At 42.2% G+C, this 11142-nt stretch overlaps 1 protein-coding gene across 1 annotated transcript; it reads right to left on the bottom strand.

The window, feature by feature from the left end:
* Nucleotides 1-423: 423 nt before the first annotated feature.
* On the bottom strand, nucleotides 424-2562 carry LOC139535293 (green-sensitive opsin-3-like). The gene is made up of 3 exons (XM_071334603.1): nucleotides 2300-2562; nucleotides 1854-2053; nucleotides 424-496 (listed from the first exon to the last, which is right to left on the bottom strand). Exons 1-3 carry the CDS (start codon nucleotides 2507-2509, stop codon nucleotides 424-426), a joined length of 483 nt encoding a protein of 160 aa, XP_071190704.1. The 5' UTR covers nucleotides 2510-2562.
* Between the last annotated feature and the right edge of the window lie 8580 nt (nucleotides 2563-11142).

Genomic DNA, 11142 nt, shown 5'->3' with positions numbered 1-11142 from the left:
TTTGTCTGTTGCCAGTTTGTCTTGTCTCGTCAAGCCTACCAGCGTTTTCCCGTACTCATGTTTTTCTCTCTAGTCCCCGTTTTCTAGTTTTCCTGTTTTTACCATTCTGCCTGCCCTGACCCTGCCTGCCATGCTGTACCTTGTGACACTGCCCTGGATTACTGACCTCTGCCTGCCCTGACTGTGAGCCTGCCTGCCGTTCTGTACCTTTCAGACTCTGCTCTGGATTACTGACCTCTGCCTGCCCTTTACCTGTCGTTTGCCTGCCCCCTGTTTTTGTAATAAACTTTTGTTACTTCAAACTGTCTGTATCTGGGTCTTATCCTGAGGTCTGATAGCATTGACTGTGAGGACCTTTTAAGTGAAGACGATGGCGATGGCAGGAACACAGATGTGGCAGGAGAACAAGTACAAGACATATGATTAATTGATGAAGCCTTTGGCCATTGTGTAGTAGTCAGGTCCACATGAACACTGCATGCCCTCGGGGATGTATCTATGTGGGAAAGACAAATAAGCCTGTTAAGATATTTTACTTTAAAATGTATAAAAGGTTATCACAGTTATCCCTTGAATGAAGTCTTTAAATTTTAAACTTCTTTCTCAAGGGCCATTACTATAAATACTATATTTGTCAAATGCATTAATACGATTATTGACTTAGATGCTGTTTAACTATATGTATGCAGTATTAGCAGATGGGATGGTTTTGCCCTGTTTTAGTGCCAAATCCAATCCTGAAGGGCAGAATGTTGAGAGGCTATTGTCAACATCCTAAAAACACAAACTCAATATGTATACTTCCACCTCAGGGGGTAGTCTCAACAAATCAGATCACAATCTTTCCCAAAACATTCCTGGCCACTATGATTGGATCTTAGAGTACCAGATAGGATTTAAATATCTGGTGTAAATGGAATTCATTATTCCAAATACAATTTTCATCTTATTTGGAAGAGGAAGTGGTCAATTTACTGTGCCTGTTAAGTTTTATGAATACCATTGAAACAACAAATTGAGAGAACTGAGAGGCCAAGGTTGACAAGAGTTCCTCTACAGTACTGTAGTAAAGAACTACTTAAACTCTCCCAGTCTTAAGCTCTAAATCTATTGAAATGGGGGAAGGGTGGCAGATTGCCTGCAGATTGCTTGCCTGCCCTCTCTACAGTGTACATACAGTACCAAACCAATATCAATAATTTACTTCTCATCCAATTATGAATTAACTAATCAGACTGGGTATTTGGCACAGTTTGTAATTTATCTATCCATTATGGATGAATCCTAATTTCCACTTATCTAAAATGTTCAATTAGTCTCCCATTGAAATCAAAAACTGACTAGGTGAAACTTAAATGGAAGTTAGAATTTGCACCAATGTGATCAACAAGGTATCAAACCCTGGTGGTACTCACACCTCAAGACTACATTAGACAGGGTTTCCCAAACTCAGACCAGGGTTTCCCAAACTCAACGTCTCAGCTAAGGTTCAGTGAACTACCTCGAGGAAACATACTTGGCCAAAAATAGGAATGCAGCGTGGTAAGGTTATAATTTGCTAAACTACTCAAGATTGGGCCTGGTTGGGTCTGGTTGGACATGGTTAAATTCGAAATATGTTCATACTATCCTTGCAATGCAATCATCTCTAGCCTAAAATTGGCATTATCTTTCCTCACCTCTCCACAATAAAGGCTGATGTGGCATGGTTTCTTTAGCAAATAACAGAAACTGACATTTGTGGTGCCCAACATCAGTTACCCCCTTGCAATGTATAGATTTGTGAGACGTCTTATTAATCAAAGTTTTGAGTGACCTAGACCAGCCAGCCAATGGGGGGGGGGGGGCAGCACAGGTCATATCCGGCACCAGCGTGGGTGGTACTGAACTTGAAGCTTCCCATGGACTTGCAGACCACAATGTGTCCCTCAATGGCCAACACCACCAGAGACCACAGAGAAACCTGACCTTCAATGAGACAAGGAAAGAGAGAAATACAGTAGTTATAACATGTTTTCCATTTGGCTTCCAGCATCTCCATCAATGTGTGTATCTCAAACAATTAATGTTTTGTAGACCAGGATTGGTTGCTTATATCAGTCGGTTACTTGAGACATAAATGGTATTATGTAAATATAGCAACAAAATAACAATAATTTAATTTAGTTTGGCTGTATTACAGAAATAAGCTTTTATCCAGTGAGATAACCACATATCGCAGTCTTAGAAAGCACATTTTCCTTAATACAGAAGTTATGAGAAAAGTCTGAACTAGTAGGAAAAAATATATTTGTATTGCATGTGTGTGGGGGATATCAGGAAAAAAAGGTAGGGTCAGACCGTTGATGGGGAATCCAAAACAGATCAGGAAAAACATGTAGAAGGCAAGCAGATAGAATTGCCATGGATCTGCCAAGTAGTACTGAGGGTATTCAAAGGGACTTCTTACAAGTCCAGTCCTGTTGGACATGGGGATGTAGAAGTTGTTTCCTTCAGTGCCGTTCTGCATCTTTAACCAGGGAGTGGTTGAGATGAAAAGTGGAGAATCTGCTCCAGCTGCAGTCTAGTGTCTTCTGGCTCAATTGTTGTCAGGGATGCTTTAGGTATGGTTATATACCCTTCTAAGCAGACTCATCAGCGATCAACTGGCGATCAAGGAAGGTACCACGTGGCGGTTGGGGGGTATTTTATTGAGAGAAATTTGGATAGTTGGTCTTGTCATAATCACCTACATGATCCTATTGCAAAACATATACAGTATTTAGGATCCAGTTTCAGTGGGTTCTGTTCTATATATAGAAACCAGTTTTATTTACAGAGCATGACAGACAGAGCTGATGCAGTCACTCTGTCACCATCATCAACACACAGCCTGCTACTGGGAATGTGTGTGTGTGTGTGTGTGTGTGTGTGTGTGTGTGTGTGTGTGTGTGTGTGTGTGTGTGTGTGTGTGTGTGTGTGTGTGGTGTCGTGACTTGAAGACTCTTATTTATCTAATTAGCTAACTATGTTTAATTGTTTCCAAATTAAATGAATCATGCAACAATTAACTCGTTAGGATCTGGGGCACCACGAGAGCGGTTCTTTCAAAAGTTACCATCTCCCAAATTAAACTCTATTGTCACGTTCTGACCTTTATTTTCCTTTGTTTTGTCTTTAGTTAGTATGGTCAGGGCGTGAGTTGGGGTGGGCAGTCTATGTTATGTGTTTCTATGTTTAGGTTTGTTTATTGGCCTGATATGGTTCTCAATCAGAGACAGGTGTTTTGCATTGTCTCTGATTGGGAACCATATTTAGGTTGCCTGTTTTCACTGTTGGTTTCTGGGTGTTTGTTTCCTGTGTCTGTGTTCATGCCACACGGGACTGTTTCGGTTAGGTTACTTTGTTATTTTGTATTTTTTGTTGTGTTCAGTGGATTATATTAAAACATGGACACTTACCACTCTTCAGACGAAGAGGAGGACATCAGCCGTTACATCTATCACATCTATAAACAGTAAACTTATTAATCATATCCTCATATCGTATCATATCATCATTCTGAACAGTCGTAACCTCTTTGCATCTGCAAAAACCAGAGCCTTGCTTATGATTCAGTACTACACAAATTGGTAAAATTATTTATTTACTAGCTAATTAAATGGGAACACAGGATAAACATACACACTCTGCACCGGTTATTGACTGGAGACGTAATACGCTGAAAACAGGTCCCTAGTAGAATGACAACAACATTGATGCTTGTTAAAGAAGAGATGGAGAGGGACAGAGGCACTTCACATTGGTACATACTTTGCACACGAACCGCCGCCCACTTTGAGTAAGAAATCAGGAATGTATTTACGTGAAATGCCTGGGTTCGCCGGGGTCTCTCGCTGAAAAGAGCAGCCTTGGAAAGAAGATTGGGCCTTTTCATGGTCACGCGTGTAAAGCTCTTCTATAGTTGTCCTTCTTTGTAGTTGTCCTGTATTCAGTGACTTGTCATGTAGTCCTGAACAGAACTACAGAGTTGACTTTTTCTTCCATTCACTCTTGAAGAGGCTTCTTTGAAGATAGGCTAGCCAGCCATATCGATGGTTTGAGCAGAGTAACAGGATAGTCCTACTTAAATTCACTTTCAAATATACTTTAATTAAGACAGCTAATCAGCCGTACCAGTGATTGTCCGGGAAGTGCATTTATCGTCTCCACCTCGTGTTGAGATTCAAAGTTCAAACCACTTTAAACGTGCAGATGCAGCTTAACGTTTTTTTGTCTAATGTGTTTTTTTCTCAACCCGTCATTCATGCAGATTGCTCAAAAGGGGCGGTTCCGGACAGCTAACAACCTCTCTGACCTCACTTCGGGGCGGTGACTACTACTGCAAAGTTTATGGAAAACAATAATCTCTCATAGTTTCTCAAATCACATCCCTCTTTTATCAAAAACACATACGCATAGTATGGAAACTTCGTATATGCAGGGGGTATACTTTCCAAGTTACAGTATTTCCTTTATAGCATTTTTTTATGAAATCATAAAATAACAAACAACATGACATTAGTAATCTATAGATCGCCTGTGACCATTCTCCACATTCTATGTTTTGAAATATTTTTCCAGTATTCGCTTTTGAACGTGTTAGAGTTTCAGCGGGAATAGTCTGTTGAAACAAAGCACATTCCTTTGGTGAATCTTGAGTGCGCAGACCTGAATCTGCGCCCTTGATTTACAACAGGGCGTGGGTTGTTAACCCCCACTAGTTCTTCCTTCCCCCTAAAGGGTGAGAGGGGGTCTGATTGAAGTTATTCATTGCAAACCTGATCTGACATATTTGGATTCTCGTGGACAGTCATGACAGTGGTGTGGCCAGATCTGATGAGACAATAGACAGGTATTTCACATCAGTAGCTGCCTGGAAAAGAGTTGCAAGAAGGCCTTCCTACATCACTAAGATATGTACTCTAAATACCAGAGGCCATGTTTTAGCCAGCGTGCTGTTGAACAACATACAGTGCCTTCAGAAAGTATTCAGACCCCTTGTGTTTTTAGAATTTCTTACAAATTAATTTGAAAAAATACGTACAAAACGTCTTTGTTATGGCAAGCCATATAATAAGTTGCACAGACTCACTCTGTGTGTAATGGTGTTTAACATGATTTTTTTATGACTACCTCATCTCTGTACCCCACACACACAATTATCTGTAAGGTCCCTCACCCGAGCAGTGATTTTTAAACACAGATTCAACCACAAAGACAAGGGAGGTTTTCCAATGCCTCACAAAGAAGGGCACCTATTGGTAGATGGGTGAATATCCCACATGTAATATTCTTTTGAATATCCATTTGAGCAAGGGGAAGTTATTAATTAGGCTTTGAATGGTGTATCAATACACACAGTCACTACAAAGATACAGGCGTCCATTTGTCGAAGCGGAAGGAAACCACTCAGGGATTTCACCATGAGGCCAATGGTGACTTGAAAACAGTTACAGTGTTTAATGGCTGTAATAGGAGAAACTGAGGATGAATCAAGAACATTGGAGTTACTCCACAAAATGTGCTTAACAAGTCACAAAATAAGTTGCATGGACTCACTCTGTGTTCAATAATAGTGTCTAAACTTAAACTTTAAAAAAACATGTCAAATAAATATATTTTATATCCTGAACACATCACTGAGTACCACTTTCATATTTTCAATCATGGTGGTGGCTGCATCATGTTATGGGTCTTTTTTTTGGTAATAGGATCCCAATTAGATGTTGTGAATGCAGCAGCTACTCTTCCTATGTCCACACTAAACATGACATAATACAGAACATTAATAGAACAAGAACAGCTCAAGGACAGAACTACATACATTAAAAAAAGACACATATAGCAAAAAAATATCTAGGTCAAATAGGGGAGAGGTGTTGTGCCGTGAGGTGTTGCTTTATCTGTTTTTGAAACCAGGTTTGCTGTTAATTTGAGCTATATGAGATGGAAGGGAGTTCCATATAATAATGGGAATATATAATACTGTAGGCTTTCTTGAATTTGTTCTGGATTTGGGGACTGTGAAAAGACCCCTGGTGGCATGTCTGGTGGGGTTTTCAACACAATGGTTCTTATAAAAGAAGAAGTTATGCAGTCATTCTCTCCTCAACTTTTAACCAAGAGAGACTGGCATTCATAGTATTTATATTAGCCCTCTGATTACAAAGAAGAGCAAGATGTGCCGCTCTGTTCTGGGCCAGCTGCAGCTTAAGTAGGTCTTTCTTTGAGGCACTTGACCACGTGACTGGAAAATAATCAAGATAAGACAAAACTAGAGCCTGCAGGACTAGCTTTTTGGAGTGCGGTGTCAAAAAAGCAAAGCATCTCTTTAGTATGGACAGACCTCTCCCCATTTGTACAACCATTGAATCTCTATGTTCTGACGATTTACAGTTTACAATCTAAGGTAACACCAAGTCATTTAGTCTCCTCAAAGTGTTGAATAGCCACACCATTCATTGCCAGATTCAGCTGAGGTCTAGAGCTTAGGGAATGATTTGTACCAAATACAATGCTATTAGTTTTAGAGATGCTCAGGACCAGTTTATTATGGGCAAACCATTCCAAAACGGACTGCAACTCCTTATTAAGGGTTTCAGTGAATTCATTAGCTGTGGTTACTGACACGTACAGTATATGGTTGAATTATCAGCATACATGGACACACAGGCTTTGTTTAATGTCAGTGCCAGGTAATTTGTAAAAATAGAAAAGAGTAGAGGACCTAGAGAGCTACCCAGTGGTACACCACACCCTACATATTTGACATTAGAGAAGCTTCCATTAAATAAAACCCTCTTAGTTATATTAGATAGACAGCTCTGAATCCACAATATGGCAAACGTTTACAATATACAACATACACTACCGGTCAATTGTTTTAGAACACCTACTCAATCAAGGGTCTTTCTTTATTTTTACTATTATCTACATTGTAGAATAATAGTGAATACCTCAAAACTATGAAATAATACATATGGAATTATGTATTAACCCAAAAAGTTTTAAACAAATGAAAATATTTTATATTTTTGATTCTTGAAAGTAGCCACGCTTTGCCTTGATGACAGCTTTTTCCCCCCATAATCTACACACAATACCCCATAATGACAAAGCAGGTGTTTAGAAATGTTTGCTAATATATTAAAAATGAAAAATTGAAATATCACATTTACATAAGTATTCAGAACCTTTACTCAGTACTTTGTTGAAGCACCTTTGGCAGAGACTTCAACCGCGAGTCTTCTTGGGTATGACGCTACAAGCTTAGCACACCTATATTTGGGGAGTTTCTCCCAATCTTCTCTGCAGATCCTGTCAAGCTCTGTCAGCTTGAAATGGGGAGTGTCGCTGCACAGTTATTTTCCGGTCTCTCCAGAGATGTTCGATCGGGTTCAGGTCCGGGCTCTAGCTGGGCCACTCAAGGACATTCAGAGACTTGTCCCGAAGCCACTCCTGCGTTGTCTTGGCTGTGTACTTAGGGTCATTGAACAAAAATATAAATGCAACAATTAACAATTTTACTGAGTTTACAGTTCATATAAGGATATCAGTCAATTGAAATAAATGCATTAGTCCTAATCTATGGATTTCACATGACTGGGAATATAGATATGCATTTGTTGTTCAAGTATACCATAAAAAAAGGTAGGGGAATGGATCAGAAAACCAGTCAGTATCTGGTGTGACCACCATTTTCCTCATGCAGCAAAACACATCTCCTAAGCATAGAGTTGATCTGGCTGTTGATTGTGGCCTGTGGAATGTTGTCCCACTCCTATTCAATGGTTGTGTGAAGTTGCTGGATATTTGGGAACTGGAACATGCTGTCGTACGCGTCGATCCAGAGCATCCAAAACATGCTCAATGGGTGACATGTCTGATAAGTATGCAGACTATGGAAGAACTGGGACATTTTCAGATCTAGGAATTGTGTACAGAGCCTTGCGACATGGGACCGTGCATTTTCATGCTGAATGGTGGCGGATGAATGGCATGACAATGGGCCTCAGGATCTCATCACGGAATCTCTGTGCATTCAAATTGCGATTGATAAAATACACTTGTGTTTGTTGTCCATAGCTTAGGCCTGCCCATACCATAACCTCACCGCTACCATGGGGCATGCTGTTCACAATGTTGACATCAGCAAACCACTCACTCACACACACAACACCAAACACACATTCTGCAATCTACCCGGTACAGTTGAAACCAGGATTCATCCGTGAAGAGCACACTGCTCCAGCGTGCCAGTGGCCATCGAAGATGGGCATTTTCCTACTAAAGTCGGTTACTGCAGTCAGGTTAAGACCCTGGTGAGGACGACGAGCACGCAGATGAGCTTTCCTGAGACTGTTTGTGCAGAAGTTCTTCGGTTGTGCAAATCCATGGATTCATCAGCTGTCCGGGTGGCTGGTCTCAGACAATCGCTCGCGAGCCGAATGTGTAGGTCCTGGACTGGCATGGCTACACGTGGTCTGCGGTTGTGAGGCTGGTTGGACTTACTGCCAAATTCTCCAAAACATTGGAGGTGGCTTATGGTAGAGAAATTAACATTACATTCTCTGGCAACAGCTCTGGTGGACGTTCCTGCAGTTAGCATGTCAATTGCACGCTGCTTCAACTTGAGACATTTGTGTGACAAAACTACACATTTTAGAGTGGCCTTTTATTGTCCCACAGCACAAGGTTCACTTTACTTACTTCCGGTGCTGACAGAGATGGCCGCCTTGCTTCGCGTTCCTAGGAAACTATGCAGTATTTTGTTTTTTTATGTGTTATTTCTTACAATGTTACCCCAGGAAATCTTAGGTTTTATTACATACAGTCGGCAGGAACTATTGGATATAAGAGCAACGTCAACTCACCAACATTACGACCAGGAATACGACTTTCCCGAAGCGGATCCTCTGTTTGGCCTACCACACAGGACAATGGATCAGATCCCAGCCGGCGACCCAAAACAACGGCGCCGTAGAAGGGGCAGACGGAGCGGTCTTCTGGTCAGGCTCCGTAGACGGGCACATCGCGGACCGCTCCCGAGCATACTACTCGCCAATGTCCAGTCTCTTGACAACAAGGTAGATGAAATCCGAGCAAGGGTAGCCTTCCAGAGAGACATCAGAGACTGTAACGTTCTTTGTTTCACGGAAACATGGCTCACTCGAGACACGCTATCGGAGTCGGTACAGCCACCTGGTTTCTTCACACATCGAGCCGACAGAAACAAGCATCTCTCTGGTAAGAAGATCATAATCACAGTCGTGTATATTTCCCACCAAGCAGACACATCGACCGACCTGAAAGAACTTCATTCGACTCTATGTAAACTGGAAACCACATATCCTGAGGCTGCATTTATTGTAGCTGGGGATTTAACAAGGCTAATCTGAAACAAGGCTCCCTAAATTCTATCAGCATATCGATTGCACAACCCGGGCAAGCAAAATCAAATCAAATCAAATCAATTTATATAGCCCTTCGTACATCAGCTGATATCTCAAAGTGCTGTACAGAAACCCAGCCTAAATCCCCAAACAGCAAGCAATGCAGGTGTAGAAGCACGGTGGCTAGGAAAAACTCCCTAGAAAGGCCAAAACCTAGGAAGAAACCTAGAGAGGAACCAGGCTATGAGGGGTGGCCAGTCCTCTTCTGGCTGTGTCGGGTGGAGATTATAACAAAACATGGCTAAAATTTTCAAATGTTCATAAATGACCAGCATGGTCAAATAATAATAATCACAGTAGTTGTCGAGGGTGCAGCAAGTCAGCACCTCAGGAGTAAATGTCAGTTGGCTTTTCATAGCCGATCATTAAGAGTATCTCTACCGCTCCTGCGGTCTCTATAGAGTTGAAAACAGCAGGTCTGGTACAGGTAGCACGTCCGGTGAACAGGTCAGAGTTCCATAGCCGCAGGCAGAACAGTTGAAACTGGAGCAGCAGCACGGCCAGGTGGACTGGGGACAGCAAGGAGTCATCATGTCAGGTCGTCCTGAGGCATGGTCCTAGGGCTCAGAAAGAAAGAGAGAAAGAGAGAATTAGAGAGCATACTTAAATTCACACAGGACACCGGATAAGACAGAAGTACTCCAGATATAACAAACTGACCCTAACCCCCGACACATAAACTACTGCAGCATAAATACTGGAGGCTGAGACAGGAGGGGTCAGGAGACACTGTGGCCCCATCTGATGATACCCCCGGACAGGGCCAAACAGGAAGGATATAACCCCACCCACTTTGCCAAGGCACAGCCCCCACACCACTAGAGGGATATCTTCAACCACCAACTTACCATCCTGAGACAAGGCCGAGTATAGCCCACAAAGATCTCCGCCACGGCACAACCCAAGGAGGGGCGCCAACCCAGACAGGAAGATCACGTCAGTGACTCAACCCACTCAAGTGACGCACCCCTCCTAGGGACGGCATGAAAGAGCACCAGTAAGCCAGTGACTCAGCCCCTGTAATAGGGTTAGAGGCAGCCTCTGCCAGGCCTCTGCCAGGCAGAGACAGCAGGGGCGGTCCGTTGCTCCAGAGCCTTTCCGTTCACCTTCACACTCCTGGGCCAGACTACACTCAATCATATGACCCACTGAAGAGATAAGTCTTCAGTAAAGACTTAAAGGTTGAGACCGAGTCTGCGTCTCTCACATGGGTAGGCAGACCATTCCATAAAAATGGAGATCTATAGGAGAAAGCCCTGCCTCCAGCTGTTTGCTTAGAAATTCTAGGGATAATTAGGAGGCCTGCGTCTTGTGACCGTAGCGTACGTGTAGGTATGTACGGCAGGACCAACTCGGAAAGATAGGTAGTAGCAAGCCCATGTAACGCTTTGTAGGTTAACAGTAAAACCTTGAAATCAGCCCTTGCCTTAACAGGAAGCCAGTGTAGGGGGCTAGCACTGGAGTAATATGATCAAATTTTTTGGTTCTAGTCAGGATTCTAGCAGCCGTATTTAGCACTAACTGAAGTTTATTTAATGTATTTATTTAGTGCCGGAAAGTAGAGCATTGCAGTAGTCTAACCTAGAAGTAACAAAAGCATGGATTAATTTTTCTGCATCATTTTTGGACAGAAAATGTCAGATTTTTGCAATGTTACAAAGATGGAAAA

This window comes from Salvelinus alpinus, chromosome 12, assembly GCF_045679555.1.
Source record: "Salvelinus alpinus chromosome 12, SLU_Salpinus.1, whole genome shotgun sequence".
In the NCBI taxonomy this organism is placed as follows: domain Eukaryota; kingdom Metazoa; phylum Chordata; class Actinopteri; order Salmoniformes; family Salmonidae; genus Salvelinus; species Salvelinus alpinus.
The sequence above is the reverse complement of the archived record's forward strand: the minus strand, read 5'-3'. Positions and strand labels throughout refer to the sequence as shown.